The 24,819-nt window shown below is 41.4% G+C and overlaps 1 protein-coding gene across 2 annotated transcripts in view; it reads right to left on the bottom strand.

Moving 5' to 3' along the window:
• FBLN1 (fibulin 1) overlaps nucleotides 1–23,092 on the bottom strand; it is a 110,347-nt gene extending 87,255 nt beyond the window's left edge. Inside the window, exons 1-2 of one of the 2 annotated variants that reach the window (XM_050965359.1) lie at nucleotides 22,597–23,092; nucleotides 8,034–8,133 (exon numbers count right to left, since the gene is read on the bottom strand). In XM_050965359.1, coding sequence (XP_050821316.1) covers nucleotides 8,034–8,133; nucleotides 22,597–22,672 — 176 coding nt within the window. In that variant the 5' untranslated portion in view covers nucleotides 22,673–23,092. The remainder of the gene's footprint in view (nucleotides 1–8,033; nucleotides 8,134–22,596) is intronic. The other variant, XM_050965349.1, reaches the window with a different exon arrangement.
• Between the last annotated feature and the right edge of the window lie 1,727 nt (nucleotides 23,093–24,819).

Raw genomic sequence — 24,819 nt, 5'->3', positions numbered from 1 at the left:
TACATCTCCTCTACAAAGGCAAGGTCAGAATGAGCCCTTATGCAACGGTGGATGAAGACAACTGGAAAGTATCCATGGTGCTGATCCTCTGACTTCAATTAGTCTGCCTATGCATCATCTTCTCCCACTTTCTGTGCACTACTACTGAGAGAGAGAGAGAGAGAGAGAGAGAGAGAGAGAGAGATCACCTATAGGAGATCTTCACACTATATAGGAAAGTCAACATATCTTTAGACTTTTGGGACTGAGACGGTCTCTTCCTATATCTATACAATACTCAGCCCCTATGAGCAAAACCTGCAAATACTCCATATTCAGCACTCTTATCGATGCAGTAGCATATGGATGGCTTACAAGAGCAAGCCTGAAAAATTAAGATAAATAGTTTTCTGTTATTCTTCAGATTAATTGAGCACACTACTTCAATCAGCTACCAAAATAGTCACCTCTTCAACTTAATCAGAAATGTTCTATTTTTCAGTAACCACATTGTACTGTAGTAAGAGGAGGCCTTAAGATATAAACCTTGGTATCAAGGCCCAGTATGAGGCCTAAGGCCTGAACTAAAGTAATGGTCAAGACTTTGTTAACATAAAGCAAAGTGAAGCTGTGAGCCAGAGGCAGGCCCTGCTCACAGAAGCTGGCAAGGAAAGGGCTGATACTGCAAGAAGATATGTACCTAAAAGGTACTGAACACTAGATATCAGAACATTCACATACTTGTACATTCCACACAGATAACAAGGAACAGATTGACCCATCCCAATGACAGGGGCAAAAGGATAATATGATGGATAGAGTTGGTTTGTTCAAACAACATGTACAAGATGAGAGGCGGCAACTTACTACGTAGAGGGCTTGTACCTTGCTACGTAGATGGGTTGCACCTCAACACGTCAGGAATAATGTGTAACTTGTTTGTACCTGTGTATAAGAATGCATCCTTGGGGCGGTGTCTTTGTCCAGCCGAGGGGGCAGTGGAAAGTCCCGCCACTGACTGAGCCGAGTCCATTGCCAAGAGGCACTTTCTCATAGTATGCCTTTTACTAGTGTAACAATCTAGGGGAACTGCAATTGTGTCCATACGGCAATAAATCTGACCGATGTGCCTTTGCATCTTATTAGACTCTGTGGTCATTGGGGGTTCTCTTTGGGTCTGCTGTGTCAGCTACCTGTGCAGAGCTGGGGCAGCATGCAGAGGGAACACACACACGCAGCCGAGTGATACCAACATTGGAGAGAGCAGAGCACCACACCGGTAGCATCTGACAACATGTACAAGAACCTTGTTAAGTTCAATTTATAGCTTTGTTGTATAGGCTGAAATTTTACTAGGATCCCAAACCTTAAATGTGGAAATTCTAAGAGTACATAACTACAGAATAGACTTTCACTGAGGGTATATCAGAGTCACATAGGTGTTCTGATCTCTGATTTATGGTGGATTTTATCACATTTCATCAGTGTAGCACCAACTAAACAAATTTATGTTTTAGACTTTTTTAAAAAAAACTCTATTTTTGAGACAGATATTTCTGAAAAATGAAATAAACTTTTTAATAACTCATTAATCAGAATATAATCAATTAAAGGGTAACATGTTTAACCCTGAAATCCCTCTTTATCCTTATGCTCACAGACAAATTTTTCTGAAAATGTGAAGTAATTTGGGGAGTAGATTTAGATTAATTTCAGCAATATTTGGAACAGCATATAACACCCAACTCATGAAAGCCCAAACAACTGGAAATTCTTAAATTAGAGAAGATCAAAGCACCTTAATTTTATTTTATCCTTTACCGGACATTAGCTTAATAGATCTGTGAAGAACCAGAGTCATGTGGTTTTACTTTATGTTATAATTTAACCTGCTTACTGATTTTCACAGAACAACTTTATAGTAAAAAAACTTGCAGGTTCATTTACTAAACAGCTATACCCCCAGAATCCTTTCATTTTCTTTATTATCCTCCCCAGAGAGTGCACTCTTAAACCAGCATGGATTTTCTAATTACCGCTGGTGAGCTCTTATTTTCTTTCATTTCTTTCCATAAAATCATTAACATTTAACTCTGGTCATAAGACAATTTCTTCATTTGGTGCCAGTCCAGTTTAACCCAGGGAAAAAAAAGCCCTCATTAGCTTACTCCCCTCTCCCTTGACTTATTAATGTGCCTTGAAACCACTTTTGTGCTATTCATGTGAAGAATTGGAGGTTTTATCTTTGAGTCAATCATTAAGACTAGAAAGATACTGATTCCACTCAAAGTAGTGCTTTGCAAAGACATGGTATGTTCTCAAATTAAACAGACTTTTGAAACAAAAACATTGGTCTGGCTTTAGTCCTTCTGTCATCCCTCTTATCAGTTCAAAGATTATTATGTAACATCCATGATTATAGAAAGACTGGCATATATGTTGAATAAAAATTATTACAGGTCTTGCTCTGTACATTCATAATGTGAAATGTCTCAGCAATGTAAGGAGATGGAATGGCCTCACTCTGGCACAAAGGGGGTTAACTCATCATGTTGGGCTCAGCTAACCCTGCCCCTTCCCCCTTGTAGGAAGTGTGGTGGCCGGGCAGGAAGTGTAAGAGGAGAGCCCTGCAGCTCAGTTGTAGACAGACCAAGAAAGGATCCAGATGTCCTTCCCAGGGAGCCAAACTGCCAAGAGAGCCCATGACTGGCTCCCTTAAGCTAGCCTGGAGAGAAGGCCAGCCACTGCCCCAGGAGATGTAGAGACCCAAAGAGGAAATGGAGAGTGAGCCGACAACAATGACAGGAAGTAGCCAAGGGAACTGAGATATTGACTCAGCTGTGTGGCTAAGAGGCAAAGCAAAGACCCTACACTTCCCCACCAACCTTGTTACGGGATCACCCGTCACTTTTAGGGCCCTGAGCTGGGACATGATTGCGCAGAATGGGCTTGGGCCCCCCTACCCTGCACTCATGGCTGGATGAGCCACGGACTGTTGCGTGTTCAACCCTAACCGTGAAGGCCTGACCCATGAAGCACTTATTTGCTTAGCCCTCAGGCAGGAGGCCTAAGCCACAGATGGCTGTCAGCTTTTAGTCTAAAGCCAAAAGGCCTAATCCACTGTTTGTCTGCTCGGCACCCCACCCCACCCCTAATGAAGGAGATCTGAGCTACCACTTGCTTAGTGATTCGGCTGCAAGCCAGGACACCTGATAGTCCAACTCACTGTGAGCACCGATTCCACGCTGCCACCAAAAGGGTGCCCCAGAGAGATACATGCTTGTTGAACACCTGTCAAAAAAAATATTACAGATGGACCCAAACCTAAATTCTAGATCCAAACAGCATCAAACTTCATGAATTTTGATCCAGACCTGAACTTTGTGGCTTGGGATCATCTGCTTATTAAGACAGATATTTTATGAGTGTAAAAAGGGAAACTATGATTATATCATTTATTATAGAGAGAAAATCTTGATGGCCTGATGGGATATAAATGTTTTATCAGCCTAAGTTTGGGATGGGCACATTACTCACAAGATAGGAAGCCATGAGTGAATTACACCTGTCACCCCAAATGAGTACTGATAAAACTTTTACAGCATGGCACACTATCATGCATTCTGAATATACCACATGTTAATGAAAAACTAGCCAAGGAATTTTTTAAGAGTTTTAAATATTTCTTTGAGACTTCTTTTTTTAAAATTCTTTAGACTCCAAAGCCACAAGCCTGAGTGGCCCTGAGTTCCATGAGCAGGGCACAGAGGAAAAGTTAAAACATGAAACATCTCCAAAAATGACCCCAAACTTTCTAAACATAAAAGTGTCACGACTTTAAAGTATGACGTGTCAGACCCTTCCAATACTAGAATGATATAAAATTATAAAGTTATACATAAAATAGTTAGGAAGCTGGTGTGCTGTGACCACTACCAAGCACGCTGACTTCTTTGTGTTTCATTGTTCCGTTGTGTTCTTCAGCTTGTATCTACCTGTTGTCTCTTGTCTTATATTATAAGCTCTTTGGGGCAGGGACTGTCTTTTTGTTCTGTGTTTGTGCAGCACCTAGCACAATAGGGACTTGGTCTGTGAATGGCATTCCTGGGAGCTGTCATAATACAAATAAATAATAATATTAGTTCCCAATTCTAGCTCTAAGGGGCATTATATTCTGTTATCTAAAGTAAGGAGAGGGGTTTTTTAAATACACAAACTATTATTGGTCCAGAACTGAATCTCACCTCTAATGCCCTTTGGGCAGGAAGGAGGAGACATTTTTTGAGCAGGCCAATTTTCAAAAATAAATGGCACCTGTGTGAAGCTCATGTGGGTTTTAAATGTTAGAAAATGTCCTGGGGAAAAGGATCAGTGGGCAGAGGGAAGGTGGTCAAAAAGCCTGCTCACTCAAATTCTAAGTCAATTATCTGTTTGTACTGTCGGCACACACAGAAATTTTGTCTAAAACATTTCCCCCCCATCCACCAAACAAATGCAGATTTGGGGTGACCAAATCAAGTTGCAAATTCATGTCAAATTTGCCAAATTGTTTCAGTAAATTAAAAACAAAACTTTATAAAAATTCAAAAAATATTGAAACATTAGATCATTTTGATATTGTCTACCTGAAACATTTTGATTTTTTAATTCAACACACCTTTTTTTGTTCTGAAAATTCATTTAAATTTAAATTTTAAAATATTAGACATTTGTTAGAAAGCTCAAAAACTAAACAAAACGTATTGTTTCAGGTTAAACAAAATGTTTTGCTCTAAGCTAAACAATTTTTTGTTTTGTTTTTGGAATGACCTGATAACCAAACAAAAGTTATTTGCACAGCTCTAGTCAGAGGGGACATATGCAAAAATCTTGTTGCTTTGGGAAGTATTATGACACAGTGAAATGTAGTAGTTTATGGGGGAAATGGTGGCCTTTCTGGTGGCATCAGGGTATGCACGGGACCAGTACAAGCATTTAGGTGACCTAGGCGGTCACCTAGGGCACCAGGATTTGGGGGGCACCATTTTCTTCAGCGGCGACCATGGCGGCTGGATCTTGGCCGGATTTTGGCCCCAATTACATCTGTGTAACACTACTGTTTAGAATTGGGTTGCACAGATGTAATGAAGAACAGACTTTGGCCCTTGACATTTTGCTTATAAAGTGACATCAGAAAACAATCCAGCTGAGGGTCTTGCTGCTGTATTAATGATGGAGTGGTAACTGGAATAAAAGGTATTAATAAATAAATAATTGCCAAAACAATATACAGGTAAGGATGCCGTTTTTACATGGTGACTTTTCATACGACTGCACTTCTAAAGTTAGTGTGTTATTTATTGAGATTGCAATATATGGTGTCTGTTTATCATAATACAGTATTTTAGATGCTTAGACTCTTTCTTTATATACACAAGACAGATATATTTATAAAGTACACTTTTAAGCTTTCCTATGAAGTTTTAAGGGTCTCTATCTAAAATTACAATATTCAAAAGGATAAATTACTATTCAAGAGAATCTCAGCTCACATTAATCAAATGATCCTTAAATCAGAAATACCCTCGCTTCCAAGTTGTTCAGTAAACTTGGTTTCCTGTTTTTCCTGTCTTTGTTTTGTCTATAATTCTTTTCACTCTTCAAGTATTTCCTAAATTGGAATTTAAGTCCTATCTGTCAATTCTTGTGCGCAAGAGACTGCTTTCTATGCCAATATAAATGCAAAAAGTCAGAAACAACAGACAGACATGACTGCAAAAGACATTCTTTCCATAACAAAGATCAATCCAACACTTCTACAATTACATAAGGTTAAAGCACTAAGCAATTCATTTGAAACGAGAGAAGAGGACAGGGTGATGTGCTTTAAATGGAGAAATATAAAATCTTCTTAGAAGCTGCCTTTCAAACTACCAACCCTATTATTGTCAGATTCACAATTTAAGTATTACAAATTGGTTTAATGGCAAAACTAACATAAAATATTGGTGCCAAAGAAAATATAACGACTCTAATATCTACAAGGTTCAGTATAAACACCACATATGTTAAATGTTGATAGTATTTTTAAAGTTCAGTGCTTCATTCTTTGGATCACATAATAGGAAATAGTGCTCTCTTAATATCAATAGAATTGGCAGATCTGTTCATCCTTACGCTCAACGGCTATTTTTATACATACAAAACCATAGCCAAAACAAGTCAGACCTTCTTAATCCCAGAAATTTTAGCTTTTCTTATACTATTATTAGTACCCTCTTACTTATGCATATAACCAAATATAGAACTAAATAGGAAATATAGAAGTCTCCTTGCTCTGACTACACTGGAGAAATTGGGTAAAAGATACTAATTTTTTATATTGGCTACTGTCCCTGGCTGACTGGTATCCAAGAATTTCTATTGGCATTGGGCCAGATCCTCAGCTGGCATAAATCAATATAGCTACATTGAAGCCAATGAAGCAACACCAGTTTACATCAGCTGAGGCTCTGGCACATATTCATTATTTAAAAGATATTAACAAAAATCTTACTCAAAAAATTGCCATGAAACTAAAAGCTTGATGCTCAGCTCAAGATGGACTGCTGCATACTAGGAGCTTTAAGTTTTCTTCTTCAATAATGCCTTCATACTGAAAATAAGACTAACTGTGGGCTGCATAGAAGAACTCCGTGGGCCAAAACCGGCCAGTTTGCCCTTACCTGCGGTAAGGCTTTGCTTCACAAATAACTCCTACCTGAAGAGAACTATGCTACTTAACATGAATAATGGCAACAGCAACTGGCTCAAAGAGTTTAATGAGGTTGTGCTTGACACATCAAGAACAGACCGTGCAGGTGCTGAATGCCCATCTCTTACTTTCTCTGTGGTCGGGACATGGTGCAGGCTGTCTACTTATATTTGCTATCCTTTTTGTAAAAGTGAACACATTCATAGTAGCATCCTCCAGCTAATTGTATTAGGACTGGAATGGCCATATTTGCTGTGAGAAAGTGAACAGTGAGTTTAAATAGTATCAGCAAACCAGAGTGCAGGAATTTGTATATTGTAGTTACAGAAGACTACCATAATGTGATTAACTGCACATATCCATGTTCTCTGATTAGCTGAGTCCATTCCATTTTAGCAAAGTGTTAAAATATACTTCTTGTATAACAATACAGCCACAAAATTTTCTCCATAATAAAAGATACAATTCCAGAACAAGCTGTACATCAGGAATTTTACAAACTTCAAAGTCTCCTGTTGACATACAGATTTCAATCTACCTAGATATTTGCCCCTCTCTCTCCATCACCAGTCTTTGTGCACCTCACAAACTCTAATAGATGATTTATCTCTAGGCGCAGAGATAAATAACTAGCAAAAATCTGGTACAGCCAGGAACTGAATCCAAGTTCTTCTGAGTCCTAATTCAGTGTTTTAACAACAAGAGCTCTTTCCTAGTTTGCCTTTAATCTCACTATGACACCAGCTAGAACTGGCTGATTTTTACCCAAAAATGTTTTCCACAGGAAAATGAAGTTTCAATGAAATCAACATTTTCCCTATTTTTGGCTTTCTGACAGGAAAATTCAAATCAATTTTTTTGAATTTCAATTTTAAATGTGATTTTCACCTTGGTTTTTGGAAGCCAAAGCATTTAAATTTTCCATTTAAAGTTTCTGGGTCATCAGAGGTTTGTTTCTCTTTTTCCTCCCTTTAAAAAAACAAAAACAAAAAAACCTCCGTTCCCTCCTCCTCTCCCCACTTCATTTTTGTTATGCACTGGAAAAGAGGGGCTTAAAATGTGAGAAAGTCTGTGTATGGACTTCCATTTTTTTTCATATTTTCCAATTGGAAAAAGTTGGAAGACTATAAGGAAATGTTTAAAAGTAGGTTTTTGAATTATTATTTTAAATCTAAACAAAATTTTCAATTTTGTTTGGATTGAAAATTCCCCTTGGAAACCAAAACATTATGGTCAAAAACTTTCAAAAGCACTTTTTCATTTTCCTACTAGCTTTAATATAGTCATCATTTTTGACAATCAACATTTAGTAATAACATACCTGCATTCTTTGGATTCAGACATAAATGGCAGAGAACTGCAATGTCTTTTTTGACTGGCCCATTCATTACCACTCTTGCAGCATTTTTCCACTGAATTTTCTATAGAAATTAAAAAAAAAAATCAGAATATTTCATAGGACCGTAACAAACAGTGTCGAGTCCACTAATAATTACTACAGTTGACAGCCAATTACTTTTTCCCTGTGCACCCTGGCTAAGGTTGAAATGACACATTTATGCAGTAGATAGGGATGCCCAAGTGAGGGGTTGTATTTTAATTATATTTAACGTGTTTATTATGGTAGTGCCAACCAAGAGTGGGGCCTCATTGTGCTAGGTGCTGAACAGACAGAGCTGTAGATGGTTTCTGCCACAAAGAGCTGACCATCTAATTAAACAAGACAGGCACAGGGTCGGGGAAGGAGGGGAACACAAAAGCTGACTGGACAATGTGATGGTAGCAAATGTCACGTTAGTTCCATGATTGTTTGGAGATGGGGGGAGTGAAGGGGACAGGATAGATGGGAAGAGGCTAAGAGGGGCAACTGTGAAATGAAGCTGAGGTGAAGAGAATATGAGGAAGGGTAAGGATTGGAGCCAAATAACACAGGGCAGAAAAAGCCCAGTCAAAATTGAAAAAAAGTTCTCTGAATGTCCAGAGATCCATTGCTTCCACTTTGGTTGCCTTTGTCCCCTACCACCTGGAGTCTCTTGCTGGCTCCTCTCTGAAGCCCATATGGTAGGATATATTAGCAGTTTGTCTTGAGCCCAACCGCTGCACCTAATTATCCTTAAACAGAGCAGACTGTAGATACCCTTATCCTTTAATATGAAGATGTAGGACAGGGACTACAGTGCCCAGCATGGAATAGTCCATTTCCCGCTAAGATCAAGATGGAGCACTGAATACTGGAAGGAACCATCATCTCCCTGAATTGCACTCTTTAATGTTGAAGGTGAGGGCAGCCATGAGAGCCACACTGTATAAACACAGAGGAAGCATTTGACATCCCTCCTTAGAAAATATAATGACAATGTTAATTATAAGTGAATTTACATAACTTCCTTACTTCCTGAATATCTAAAATGTTGATTCTTTAAGAGTGTCTACAATCAACTATATATGCAGAACTATCTTCAGAGAAAGCTAGACGCTAATTTATATAACATTCTGACTACTCAATAAATAAATAAATAAATAAATAAATATACAGTTGATATAAATAGTGGAAGTCAGAGGGAAACTGATGAAAAATAAAAACAAATCAAGCTAATGGAGATGGTTATTTAATTTTAATAGTATTTGTGCAGAATTCTCTGATTCAGCAAACCTAAATACTGTTAATGAGTCGACAAGGGTTACAGGTCTGTTTCATGTGCAAAGGTTCACCACACAGCAGGTATGTTAGAACTTGGACTAAAGCAAGAGTCACATTTTCTTATTAGAGTCCAGTCGCTGAGTAGTTCACTGCACATGCTCCAGGAAGAAATACACACTCTGAAAGAAGAGGCTTGTGATTAGAGCTATTTCTAATGTAAAGTTCCCATTAATTTAGCTTGTTTTATACAGGTTCTGGTTGTTGATTTTTTTAAAATTATATAATAAGGTATTTTCATTCCTGGATCATGCAGTGATTTACAAAGGAAGGCAAATATCACCCCCATTTTATAGATGGAGAAACTGTGGTGGAGAAGGATGAAGTGATTGCTCAAAGTCACACATTGCATCAGCGGCAGAATAGGAAATAGAACCCAAGTCACCTGATTCCTAGCCCAGTGTTCTGGCCACTGGACCACATTGACTCCCCATATAATTGTCTCCTGGAAGTGACCATTTTCTTCTCCTCCTGTAATGCACCAAGTACATCTGGTGCTATACACAACTCAAAAACAATGGGTGAAATTCTGGCTCCATTGATGTCAATGGTAAAATTCCCACTGATTTCAGTAGGTCCAGGATTTCATACAACTATCTGAAAAACAGATATGGCTTACAGTACTACAAAGAAAATCAAAGTCTGGTAAAGATCTGCCTGTGATGGGAGTCATGGAAGTGATATATGGAGTCTGGTCTCCTGCCTGGGTGTGAGTGGCCCATGAAGTCTGGTGCTCTTCTCTTGCAAGTGTACTGTTAGCAAACACTGAGTGCTTCGGGCTTAATGAAATTTGTTATGACTGATCACATTTTACTGCTGATGTTTGCAATTAATTTTACCCAGATTGAAAAATGATTCACATGAAGTGCAGAGCTGGCCTTAGGTTTTGCAGGGATCTGTACAAAGTAACATCAGGGTCCTCAGCCACATTCCTCCTGAAAAAGACAACCTTTGCCCGTGGCCACTGCTTCTCCCTGTGGCAATACACTCTGACTCCAACCAAGTAACTAGAGAATTTAAAACAGGCCCAGCAATGCCATTTAAAATTCAGACATATGTCCACACTGGGGAGATCTGGACTGTCTAGGGAAAACTGCAGTTCACACTAAGGTTCATACCATCCAAAGAACCTGCCACAGCCCTCTTGAAAGAAAGGGAAGTTAAAAAACAAGCAATACAAAAAAGCCTACCTTGAGGCCATTCTTCTACAACATAATGGAATAATAAAATGTGGAGAAACATTTTTGGGTTTTTTGCTTTGCTGTTTGCCTTTACAATTGGCATTTATAGACAAGTCTACTTCTGCAAGATTCCAGAATCTGTTTGCATCTGATTTACTCTCCTGAAGTGAAATCCTGGCCCCACTGAAGTCAATGAGAGCTTGTCAGTGATTTCAATGAGGGTTCAACCAGGGGCCAAGGTTTCAATCCTGTACTTTGGCACCAAGAGGTTCTAATAACTACGTAGAAAAAAGTGGGGGTGATGGAGATGGGAAAGAAAAGAAAAAAAAGATGCATGTAGAACATGTGTTGGTTTTTCCAAACATACTAAATTTCTTCTTCCCTCTCTCCTTCATGGATGTTATGGTATTCTAGACAAAGAACGATTTACCCAAGCAGTGGAAGAAATGGCTTCAAAAGATGCTGACATCTAAGTCACTTTCTACCTTTCAGTTAAAAACAAAAGATTGATTTCTCCTTTCTAAACTTGAGCGGTATTATGATTAACAGGCTTTGTGAGATGCTATGACGCAATTATCTGTTATCAGTCCTGCTGATGTGGATTAAGGCCATGATCCAAAGCCCAGTGAAGTCAATGGTGATCTTAAAATTGACTTCAATGGGCTTTGGATCAGACACAAACAGATGTTTTTAGTTAGAGGCAGTAACTATGTTTTGTGTTATGTATAGATTAAGTAACATTGTAAAAATTGTTTAGGCAAGAATCTTGTTGAAGTGAGAGATAAGGAATGAGTGATTTAAAGCTTTGTTATTCTATGGCTGCCATGTTAAAAAAATTGGATGGAAACATTCTGTGGATCGGTTAAAGTTCACAGGATACCAGATCAGGATTCAAGTAATTAATAAGCATGTGGGCTAGGAAGTGCCAGTGAGGTTTATAAAGCAGGAGCATAACATGAAGTATATTTTATTTATGTTCCAATGATATAGGAATGGTTCTTTCTGTGGAGAAAAAAATTTACTTTGGCTGCTTCTTAACTGCAACTTTTACATCCCTCTTCATTTCAAGTTATGTCTGCCCCACAGGAAATTTGACGTTCAATTCTCATAACTATCCTGCCAAGGAATGGCATGTGAAAATACACCATGAATCTGAATTTGGAATCTTGTCTGTGATAAGAGTCTGGACTTCGGAAAGTCCATGATGTTTGTATTTTATACTGCTGTATTACTTGCAACAGTTCTACAGCATGTCACTGTAGTATTGAATGACTCCAAGTAAGCTTCATAAAAAGATAAGAGAAATATTTTAAAAGTATATAATTTTAAATATATTTTTAACATGGTAGCCATAAAATGTGTGTGTGTGTGTGTGTGTGTGTGTGTATATATATATATATATACACACACACACACACACACACACACACATATACATTATATATATATACACACACACACACACACACACATATATATTAGTTATTCAGGTGCTGATATAAAATCACCCTTGCTGCATCAGGTCCTTTTCTCTATTACTAAGCTCAAGTAAGAATCAGCTATAAAAACTTATGGTATGTCTACACTACGGGATTATTCCAATTTTACAGAAACCGGTTTTGTAAAACAGATTGTATAAAGTCAAGTGCACGTGGCCACACTAAGCACATTAATTCGGTGGTGTGTGTCCATGTACTGAGGCTAGCGTCGATTTCTGGAGCATTGCACTGTGGGTAGCTATCCCGTAGCTATCCCATAGTTCCCGCAGTCTCCCTTGCCCATTGGAATTCTGGGTTGAGATCCCAACGCATGATGGTGCAAAAACAGTGTCGCGGGTGATTCTGGGTAAATGTCGTCACTCAATCCTTCCTCCGTGAAAGCAACAGCAGACAATCATTTCGCACCCTTTTTCCCTGGATTGCCCTGGCAGACACCATAGCATGGCAACCATGGAGCCTGTTTTGCCTTTTGTCACTGTCACTGTATGTGTACTGGATGCCGCTGACAGAGGCGGTACTGCAGTGCTACACAGCAGAATTCATTTGCCTTTGCAAGGTAGCAGAGATGGTTACCATCCCTATTGCACTGTCTGCCATTGTAAATTCGTGATGAGATGACGGTTATCAATCATTTTGTACAGTTTGCAATTGGAAAGTGGCGATGACGGTTATCAATCATTTTGTACCATCTGCTGCTGTCATGGGTGTTCCTGGCTGGCCTCACTGAGGTCAGCCAGGGGCGCATGGACAAAAATAGGAATGACTCCCTGGGTCACTCCCTTCTTTATGTTTTGTCTAAAAATAGAGTCAGTCCTGCCTAGAATATGGGGCAAGTCTACTAGAGAGCCAGAGAGTACAGCCGCTCCGGGTCAGAGCCCCAGAGATCCCGCAGAAATGATGAGCTGAGTGCCATTCTAGGGGGTGCCCCTGCAACAACCCCACCCATTGCTTCCCTCCTCCCACACCCCTCCTGGGCTACCGTGGCAGTGTCCCCCCATTTGTGTGATGAAGTAATAAAGAATCCAGGAATAAGAAACACTGACTTTTTAGCGAGATAAAATGAGGGGGAGGCAGCCTCCAGCTGCTATGATAGTCCAGGCAGGACATTAAAGGGTGCAGGGGAGAGAAGAGCAGCCTCCCGCTGCTATGATAGTCCAGGGAGTACAGAATCTTTTCCTTAGACACGAAAGGTGCGGGGGACTGATAGAGCTCAGCCTTCAGCTGCTATGATGAGGACGGTTACCCAGCATTTTGTACCGTCTGCCAGGAATGACAGGGAGTCATTCCCATTTTTACCCAGGCGTCCCCGGTCGACCTCACCGAGGCCAGCCAGGAGCACTCACGGGCTGATGATAGTTTTCCACCGTTTTGTACCATCTGCCATCAGGAAAGGAAGAGGAGGGGATGCTGCTGTTCAGCGCCGCAGCACCGCGTCTACCAGCAGCATGCAGTAGACATACGGTGACATTGAAAAATGGCAAGAAACTATTTTTTTTCCTTTTCTTTCACGGGGGGAGTGAGGGGGTAAATTGACAAGATATACCCTGAACCACCCCGGACAATGTTTTTGACCCTTCAGGCATTGGGAGCTCAGCCAAGAATGCAAATGCTTTTCGGAGACTGCGGGGACTGTGGGATAGCTGGAGTCCTCAGTCCCCCCCTCCCTCCCTCCATGAGCATCCATTTGATTCTTTAGCTTTCCGTTACACTTGTCACGCAGCACTGTGCTGAGTCCCTGCTGTGGCCTCTATCTATCATAGCCTGGAGATTTTTTCAAATGCTTTGTCATTTTGTCTTCTGTAACAGAGCTCTGATAGAACAGATTTGTCTCCCCATACAGCGATCAGATCCAGTATCTCCCGTACGGTCCATGCTGGAGCTCTTTTTGGATTTGGGACTGCATGGCCACCCGTGCTGATCAGAGCTCCACGCTGGGCAAACAGGAAATGAAATTCAAAAGTTCGCAGGGCTTTTCCTGTCTACCTGGCCACTGCATCCAAGTTCAGATTGCTTTCCACAGCAGTCACAATGGTGCACTGTGGGATATCGCCCGGAGGCCAATATCATCGATTTGCGGCCACACTAACCCTAATCCGACATGGCAATACCGATTTCAGCGCTACTCCTCTCGTCGGGGAGGAGTACAGAAACCGGTTTAAAGAGCCCTCTATATTGATATAAAGGGCCTCATTGTGTGGACGGGTGTAGGGTTAAATTGGTTTAACGCTGCTAAATTCGGTTTAAATGCATAGTGTAGACCAGACCTTAGACAGCAGTGTGAGGGAAATGCCAGCACTGGGATTTAGTATTTAGTATTCTGTGAAGAGTCAATAGTGATGCTTTAGTTAAATAAGAGGATATGATAAGGGCAATTTCCACATAAACTTAAGGTACTTTGTATGTGACACTAAAATATGAGTCTAGCTAAATTTTTCAAATTATTAATATTTTCCCCCTTATCTGATACTGTGCCATTCAGTTCAGTTATATTATAATCACATTGTTACTCTGCCACTATTTTGCTCAGATCTGTCGCCTCACTTTTATTTTGCTGAATGATACCAGATAACACGAAATTTAAAGTTCCGTTGTCTGTGACATCTTTGAATATTTTAAGACATTCAGCTCAGAACTCAATAGCATCTCCCAAAGTTACATAGACAAATTATCAGGTTCTCAGAGAATAGTCTTGTATAAATGACTCAGGCCAGTGGGTCCAAATGAGCTATTTCTGTCAGTAGACATTGATAATTTGAAGAATAAATGTGTTAACGTTTTTCCCCGACTGAAGAAATGTAGATTGAGGTTCTTCTTTAACTCAGTAAGAGAAATCAGCACATTAATTTTTCTTTTTTCAGAGTGTAGCAATGCACTCCTGATTATGACAATGAATCAAGGATTATAGAGTACCTTAAACGCTACACAAACACTAACCTAATATCACCTCAGTCAGGCTTAGATATGATGCCCAGCTTCCAGTGAGACTAGCCCAAAGGAGAGCAGCAAAGACCAGACCAGACACACCCTGAGGAGTTCTTGTCCATTAGGCAGGGCCGGCTCCAGGGCTTTTGCCGCCCCAAACAAACAAACAAAAAAGCTGCAACCGCGATCAGCTCTACCGCCGCCGCTTCAGTCTTTGGCAGCAATTCGGCAGCTGGTCCTTCGCTCTGAGAGGGACTGAGGGACCCGCCGCCGCATTGCCACCGAAGACCCGGACGTGCCTCCCCTCACCGTTGGCCACCCCAAGCAGCTGCTTGCTGGGCTGGTGCCCTGCCATTTGGTCACCTCCTTGACTAGTAAACAATAAATAGATTGGGAAGTAAGGAAAAGATCTGTTCAAAAGCCAAAATAACAGCTGGATACACTAGTCTTTACTTAGATTGTAAGCTCATTGGGGCAGGGACCATCTGTGTGTTCTGTATTTGTACAGTGCCTAGCACAATAGGATCCTAATCCATGACTAAGGGTGCATCTACAGTGCAATAAAACACCCATGGCTGGCCCGTGTCAGCTGAGTCAGGCTTATAGAGCTAAGGCCATGGAGCTACTAAATTGCAGTGTAGACGATTGGGCATGGGCTGGAGCCTGGGCTCTGAGGGTATGTCTATGTAGCAAAGAAAACACGCAGTTGGCCTGTGCCAACCAACTTAGGCTCCCGGGACTGTTTCACTGCTGTGTAGACTTACAGGCTCAGGCTGGAGCCTAGGCTCTCGGACTCTCCCACGTTGAAAGGTCCTAAAGCCCAGGCTCCAGCCCAAGCCCGGAAGTCTACATCACAATGAAACAGCCCACAACCCGAGCCTGAGTTGGTGGCACAGACCAGTCAAGGGTATCTAGTAGCTGTAAAAACAATGAGGAGCCCTGTGGCACCTCAGAGACTAACAAATTTATTTGGGCATATGCTTTCATGGGCTAAAACCCACTTCATCAGATGCATGGAGTGGAAAATATTAGGTAGGTATAAATACACAGCACATGAAAAGATGGGAGTTGCCGTACCAAGTAGGGGTGGGGTCAGTGCTAACGAGCCAATTCAATGAAGTGGAAGCAGGCTATTCTCAACAGTTGACAAGAAGAGATGAATACCAAGGGAGGAAAAAAATCACTTTTGTAGTATTAATGAGGCCAATGTAATCAAGGTGGCCCATTTCAAATAGTTGACAAAAAGATGTGAGTATCAGCAGAGGGAAATTAGTTTTTGTAGTGACCCATTCACTCCCAGTCTTTATTCTGGCCTAAGTAGCTAGTTTAGTATTCAGTCTAGTAGCTGTGTAGACATATCCTGAGATCCTGTGAGGGGGGAGAGTCTCCGAGCCTGAACATCTACACTGCAATTTTATAGCCTTGCAGCACAAGCCAGCGGACACAGGCCAACCATGGGTATTTTACTGCAGTGTAGACATTCCCCCCAAAAGAGAGGCTCAGAGCCCAGGTCAACTGGCTCAGATTCAAGGGGATCAGACTACCTGGCTAAAAATAGCTGTTTAGATGGTCTCACTCAGGCTGGAGCCTGGGCTCAGAGGGCTGACAATCAGGGTGGGTCTCAGAGCCCCAGCTCCAGTTTGAACAGGAATGTCTACACTGCTGCTTTTAGCCCTGTAACACAAGCCCCAAAGTTCAAGTCAGTTGCTATTGCGGGGGGAGGGGGAAAGGGTTCAGTGTAAATGTACCTATAGGCTCCTTGGTACCACAAATAAATAAAAAATAATAGATTCTCCTATAGACCCTATATTTGCAAGGTAAGTGTGCTTGTTTGATGACTTATTGTTGAGATCCAACAACAGCTCTTCGGAATCCATAGAAGAATTTCACTGGAAATATAAAGAATATATAGAAAACTTTTAAAGATTCTAAAGTAACTTCTGTAAAGTACAAAGAACAGACATATCTCTCATGTGAGAGCAAGGCAAGGGGGTTACATTTTGTAAATGTCTGAATCCATGCAAGTCCTGCTACTTTCTGAGCTACATCAATAGGGGAAATAAATTTGCTCATTCAGAAAAGGTTTATCAGACACTGGAGTTGAATTCAAAATGCTTCCCATATTACTACATTGCATTGACTAAAGATAACTCTTAACATAGCTGTCTTTGAAGCATGTTGGTGTATTTCTCAAGTGGATTCATTGTCCTGTGTGGCAGACGAGTATGCCACTGGTACACATTTTCCCTTAGATTTAGGGTCCTTTCAAATTCACGTCCATGAATAATGCATCACAGACCGTGAAATCTGGTCTCCCCCTGTGAAATCTGGTCTTCTGTGTGCTTTTACCCTATACGATACAGATTTCATGGAGGAGACCAGTGTTTCTCAAACTGGGGGTTCTGACCCAAAATAATGTTGCAGGGGGGTCACAAGGTTATTTTAAGGGGGTCACGATATTGCTACCCTTACTTCTGGGCTACCTTCAGAGCTGGGCAGTCAGAGAGTGGCTGCTGTTGGCCGGCCGTCCTCCTCTGAAGGCAGCGCCCTGCCAGTAGCAGCATAGAAATAAGAGTGGCAACATCATACTATGCCATCCTTACTTCTGTGCTGCTGCTGGTGGTAGCACTGCCTTCAGAGCTGGACTCCCGGCCAGTAGCCACTACTCTCTGGATGCCCAGCTCCGAAGGCAGTGCCGCCACCAGCAGCAGTGCAGAAATAAAAATAGCAGTATCACAAGCCCCCTCCCCCCACACACACACAATAACCTTGTGACACCCACACCCACAACTCCTTTTTGGGTTAGGAACCCTACAATTACAACATCTGAAATCATGAAAATGTACTGTTTTTAAAATCCTGCCACCATGAAATTGACCAAAATGGACCATGAATTTGGTAAGGTCCTACTTATATTGCTTCCTCCCTTCTCCCCTAAAGTCACAGAACATGACATTTAGAGACACTGCCTTGACCTCCTCTCTTCTTCACTGAAATTGCTCTGACAAAAGTTTCTAAGCCACTTTTCTTTCTAGCAAAAACTTACAGCCTATAATCCTTTCTCATCCTTCTTGATCTCTTTGCTGCTTTCAGCACTGTTGGTCACTCCCTTCCCTTCTTTCAGTTTTCATAGCACCAACCTCCACCGTTTTTCCTACTGCCTCTGATCACTCTTTCAGAGTTTCCTTTTGCGGATCCTTCTCCCCACTTTTTTTGTTCTTTGGGTGGTTTCCAAAAGGTTCTGACCCCCCCTTTTCTCCCTATATTTTATCTCTGAGCTACCCTATTCACTCACATGATCGCAAATATCTCCATGGTGATTACTTTACATCTTCTTTCACCTATCTATATTGCAGTCTGGGTGTCTGAAATTTCCTCCTGGATGCCTCTATAATAGCTTACGCTTAGCTCAGCAAAAATAAAGCCACTTATTTTTCCTCCTAAACCTTCTCTGCTTGTCCCACTTTCCATTACTGTCAGCAACACAACCTTAAACCAGGGTTCATCTTTCTTTTCGCATATCCAGACCATGTGCACGTCCTGCAGTTCATTCCTCCATATCTTGAAGGCATGAACTTTCCATTTTATTCCCACAGCTAAAACTCTTGCTAATGTCCTGACTATTTTTTAATTTTGATTACAACTTCCTCCTCTGACCTCCTCTACACCTACTTTATTCCCCTTTGGTCCATACATAGCATGGATGTTAAAACTGTCTTCTTTCATCTATGATCTGACCATGTCACCGTCTCTTTGAATCGCTTCATTGACACAATATATCCACTGTATCCAGTTTAAATTTCTTTTTGACCCTTCATACTGCCCACAGCCTAATTTACTATGTAAAGCAAAGCCCCATATTTTATTTTAGAAACTATTAATATAGATGTTGTAGAACAGGTTGGTTTTTAACAGTATTTATTAAAAACACATGTGAACCTAATATGAAACTTGCAGTTACTGGCTAAAGCAAATAAATAAATATCCACCAACCTGTTATCTAATTATGCCTAAAATCTGACAAAGTACAAATACATTGCAGTAACTTGATATGGATTTTCATCTTGGATTTCACAACCATGTTAGATTTCAATTATACAAATGAAAAACAAGAGTTTAACATGTTGCTATTCCCCGATTACAATAAGATGTCAGGTTTGATTTTAAAAAAAGGCTAATAAACATTGGAAATTCAATTGAAAACTGTACTTTGGAGACTGTAATCATTTTAGGAACTATAGTGTTTATAAAATAACCTTTAGGGATTTGTAAGAGCACTACTTCACCCCCAAATTAAGATAAGGAAGCACAGATCTAAGGCGATGTCTGCGCTGCCCTGCTCTTCAGATGACAGGGTCATGAATAGCACTGTGCACCAAAGCGCCGCACTGTAACACCTCCGTGTGGATGCTTAGAGCATGAGCTGAAAGATTCCTAGTTTGCATTAACATGGTCCTCTTCAAACAGGACTCTGTTAATATGCTCTAGGTACCTTTTAGTTCACCCCCACAGAAACCACATGGGGGAGTTACTGCACAACACTTTGGTGCACACTGCTATTCATGCCCCCATAGTCTGAACTTCAGGGGAGTGTAGACATAGCCTCATCAGTCCTTCGTAAGTTCTACTTTCCTCAAACAACTCTTATAAGATTTACTACCGAAAAAAGCAAAACTCATTCCACAAAGTCAGTGGAATTTTTTTTATTACAAACTATAAGCTCACACTGACTATACATTTCCAGATGTTGAGTTATGCTACATTATCTGTGCGTAGTACCAAGACATACGAAAGATCCAGCCTGATAAATTGCTCATTCATTGACTTGACACAATCATATAAGCACATAATCCATTTTATTCAGTGAGCAGTGGTTTCAAGCAGAGTAAGCTGTAAGTTACAAATAATATATGGTCCTTGCTGTAAAGTCTTAGTTACTATTATAGTTTCTAAACTTTATATGGTCTCCAATTTTGCAAAGATTTATGCACATGCTTAACTTTACATACTAAGAACAAGTCCTGTTGAAGTGGGTGCCTTCTTGTCTTTGCAGAAATGGAGACTTAGTTATGAGAAGTTGCATTACATTTGATAGCACACACACTAACACCAAGAACAATTAAGAGAAGTGACAGTAACAGGTCCTTGTTCTTGATGTTGACTGTACGTATATGCAGAAGATGCAGTTGTATTGGTAATGTGATTATTAGTGTACATTAAAGCTATTTATGTAAAAAACACCCAATTGGTCCATTGGCCTGCACAAATAGATGTTGCTGCAAAGTAACTCATAAAAATGACCGTATGTTTATACGTATGAAGTTTTAGAACAATCTCTTAGTTGAATTAAGACCAAGAATTCCAAAATGGGTGTTCAATGGAAGGACCTTCAGTCCCTGTTTAGGCACCTAAATCCCATGTTCTGATTTTCTGACGTGTTTAGCATCCAGGAGCTATCAATGAAGTCAAAGCATTTTTTTAAAATCAGATGATGTATTTAGCTCCCTAAATATGAAGTTAGAAGCCAAATATGAGGGACCCATTTCTGATAATCTTGAGCATACACAGTGTTGTGTCTGACGAAGTAGGTATTCACCCACGAAAGCTTATGTTCCAATACTTTTGTTAGTCTAGAAGGTGCCACAGGACTCTGTTGCTTTGTACTCACAGAAACACTTAGAAAAATATACCAGAAATCTAAATTCAGAGATTTTTAAAAAGTTACTAGTAGTTGAGGTAAAATGTGCAATTAAGTCATAATGTGAAATTAGTAAACATTGTACAACAGTTGTGCATAATAATTTTAATTATTCACAATAGCCGGTAGAATACATCAAAAGCATGTTTTTAAAAAATTGTGTTCTGTTGTCTAAACAAACTGAAAAAGTACTGTAACTGCTATCTTCGGATTATCGCAGTAGATATTGCTTTCCTGGGCTTTTTTTTTCCCCCTCTTCCTTCCCTACTTCTTGTGGGGCTGGGGAAGTGTGGAACTGGCTAATGCCTCTTCTTCAAAAGTAAAATCTGTATGAATTGCTGACTGTTACAAGTGCTGTGCTACAAGAGAATTTGCAAACCCAATATATTGTGATAGTAATTGATAATTTGCTTCATTGGTTTTTATCTGTCATTATTTGATTATACATTTTATTGGCCAGGGACCATGTCTTTGCATGTGTTTGTACAGCACCTATCATAATGAAACCCCGATTCTGAATGGGACTTTTGGTGCTGCTGTAATATAAATACTCATATCACTTCTTTGAATTGTTGCGAAGAGCTGGCTATCATTACATATAAAGTAACCACTTTACCACCTTCACACACCTTCGGAATTCTCCATTGACCTGAACCAAATTAGATCCTCTCTTCTGTAAGGAATTGATCTGAAGTAATTCATCTTTTGTAATTTAGTTTTCAGTTAATTCAACTGGTCATCTTTCGTGAGAATTAATTTTAAAATACAGTTTTGTATTAAAATCAACCATTCATTTACTGAATGTCAATTAATATTTGTTCCCTTTTCAGAGGATACTGATTTCAATGTAAGTAAAACCTACGATATTTCAGGCTTTGAATATTCAAGAAGTTGCTGTGTCTTACCTTTATCAGAGAAAAATGGAGCTTAAAACATATCAAGCAAGAAAGCCTTGATTCTAACCAAGATACTATTTCACAATTCATTGTAATGCTGATTTTAAATGTAGGTGGGCCCAGATATCACTGACCACCCAACATATGTAAATAGTACTGCCAAGTAAATCATTCATTTAGGGCAGTGGTTCTCAACCTGGGAGTCGTGAGCCCCAGGGAGGTCGCAGGACAGGTTTAGGAGGGTCACAAGTCCAGGGCTAGCGTTAGGAGGTGGCAAGCTGGGCAATTGTCTGGGGCCCCAGGCCATAGATAAGTTACATGCTTCAGCCCCCCAGGGCGGGCAGGCAGGGGCTTTGGCCTCAGACTCCTGAAAGGGGTACAGGAGTCTGGACAGGTTGAGAACCACTGATTCAGGGCACAGTACTGCAAGGTACTGAATGCCCTTGAAACTTACTTTCCCCAGGAATTGAAATTAGAGGGGGGAGGGTGTAAAACAACTACATTGGCAACACTGGATGGCAACATCGGACGGAACAGCTGGCCACTGGGTGGGGAAAGGGGGAGCTGAGGGGGTGTGTTTGCAGGGAAATCCCGCAGTCTCCAGGAGCCGGGTGCTCAGCACTTCTCAATGGAGTTTCCCATAGGCGGATCAGGAGAAACTCCGGAGCTGCTTAAAGGGCTCAGTGAAATACCCAGAAGAAATGTAACCACGTTCTTAACAAACCCAAACCCCTCGAGTCCGTTTCACTCTTTGGGGCGATGGGCTCAGAACACGAGCCAGGATTACGTGGCTTTAAATAGAACCGCGACTCCTTTAAACCTCCCGTAGTTCAGTTACCTTTCCCCCTGGCCGCCAGGACGTGCCCCGGGGCCAAGCCTTCCCGCCTCCCGGGGCAATCAGCGTCCAGGCCGGGCACTGCAGGGACCCGACCAGCTTCCCCGTGCCCCACTGGGCCCAGGCTCCTCATGCCCCGACCGGCTCGGACCTACCTTGCCCGGCCAGCAAAGGGACCAAGCTGAGGGGCAGGAGCAGCTGCAGCAGCCGGGTCCCGCGCAGATTCTCCATCAGCAGCTCCGAGAAGGCAGAGAACGCGGAGCAAAGCGGGGCTCGCCTCTCCTGCAGCGCCCAGCCGGCTCCCCGCTTTTCGCTGCTGCTGCCGCCTCGCGTGTTCGCCCAGCAGCCGCCTGAGACCGGTTGGGAAGGACCCCCACCCAACTGGCTTCCAGGCAAGGGAATTCACCGCCTGCCCTTTTAACTAGACCGCCTGCAAGCGTGGAGCTGAACAGAGCCGCCACGGGAGCCTGGAGGCAGAGCCCCTGCTGTTGCTGGGATCCCCTTCTCTTCTGCCCCAGCTTTGCAAGCTCGGGGAGGTTTGCAGGCACCGAGGAGGAACCTAGTGGCCAATTGTTTGGTTGGAAGGCATGCAGCAAATTCTCTGGATGCCAAGTGCAGGCGAAACCCGCAAACAAAACGAAATGCAGAAAAAGCCAAGAAAACCACCTGGTCCAGCGGAGGGGGAAGGACGAGGGTTAAACCTCCGGAGACTTTCACGCCCCCCCCCCCCGTCTTTCTACAGATTTTCCTCCAATCACAATGTTGTGAACAAGGAGGATTTAAAAAGCAAAGCACCGGTGACGTTTTCCAAAGTCTCAGTGAAACTCATTGGGGGAGAAAAAAATCAAGGTGACAGTCTTATTTGCAATAAAACTGGTCAGCGCTGTGACATACCGATGCTATCTGTAAAAGGTCTCCTTATCTTGTTTAAACAGGACACACAAACACAGTGATCTTTGGTCAAAGGAAGATCTGGGGTTGACTGAATGCATCAATGTGGCTACGCAGCAGGGTTGCTGCCAGGATTTTACGATTTTCTGGGGGTAAATGTTACCAGAGAGCCAATGGCACATGGAAACGTGGGGAAAGGGTTGCCCTCCCACGCTCTTCGGCCCCATGCCTGCAAACACTTAAGCCTGCCCTAACTTTCCTTACATAAATTGTTGAAAGTCTGTGGTCCTGAGATTAGGCCCTGGGAGTGGATCTAGATTCACTCTCCTTATATCACAAAAGAGCTTGGGGGTACGAGTCATTTTATTCTATGTGATTAAAATACAGGTTGTGAACCCCATACGTACACTAATGAGCACTTAGACAAATACCCACACTGAGTGGGACCATCTGCATTAGTAACTGCTGGCATTCACAATGTAGCCCTTTATTATCTCTCCTCAAAAATGTAGTGACCCTCATGTCCCTGTGGAGAAAGCATTTACGATACCAATGTTTACAAGTATCCAGGTTGTTTCTGCCCTTTTGTTTCTTCCTTCCCTCCTCCTCTTGCCATTGTCTCTCTACCCCTCCTTCTGTGGTTGTGTCTTACAAAAGCTTTGCATTTCTCTTATTTCCCTCATGCCCGTCATCTACCTTTTTGTCGTCCCCCATTTCCTTTTTCCCTTGTCTTCCTTCTCTCTTTGTTTCTTCTTTTAGATCCCAATCCAACTCCCACTGATTTTAATGGCAGTTGGATTGGAAACTTAGAGTAGACAAGCAGAAGCTCTTTACATGTTGGAAGGGCTTAAGGGGGCAACTGACTAGGGTCATACGAAGCCGTGTCTACACTTTGCAGCAGTTGAATTCAAGCAGTGCAAACCTCCATGTCGGATCTTGTTTTGGTTCAATAGTGGCTTATTTTATTTTACCTTAAATCTTCTCCTAATTGACTTGAACTAAACTGAAATAAACTTGATATAAATCAAAATAAGTGTGTCCACACAGCCATTTGCACTGGTTTGACTAAGGGCTTGTCTACATGGGACTTATTCCTGATTAACTCTGTGTGTAGATGCTTTTATTCTGGAATAAGAGTGCTGTATTCCAAATTAACTTTCCTGATTAACTTGGATTAAATTAATCTGCTTTAAATTTACACCCTACTTTATTCTAAATTAACTTTCATGTGTAGACAAGCCTTAAATCAGTTTAAAAACTACTCATTAATGGCTTGTCTACACATAGAGATCTCTCTGTTTAACTCCATGTGTGGACACTTATTTCAAATCCTGGCTAAGCAGCAATTCTGCAGAAAAGGACCTGAGGATTACAGTGGATGAGAAACTGGATGAGAGTCAACAGTGTGCCCTTGTTGCCAAGAGGCTAACAGCATATTGGGCTGCATTAATAGGAGCATAACCAGCAGATCGAGGGACATGATTATT

The sequence above is a fragment of the Gopherus flavomarginatus genome, chromosome 1, assembly GCF_025201925.1.
Source record: "Gopherus flavomarginatus isolate rGopFla2 chromosome 1, rGopFla2.mat.asm, whole genome shotgun sequence".
Classification (NCBI taxonomy): domain Eukaryota; kingdom Metazoa; phylum Chordata; order Testudines; family Testudinidae; genus Gopherus; species Gopherus flavomarginatus.
This window is presented reverse-complemented; position numbering and strand designations above follow the sequence as displayed.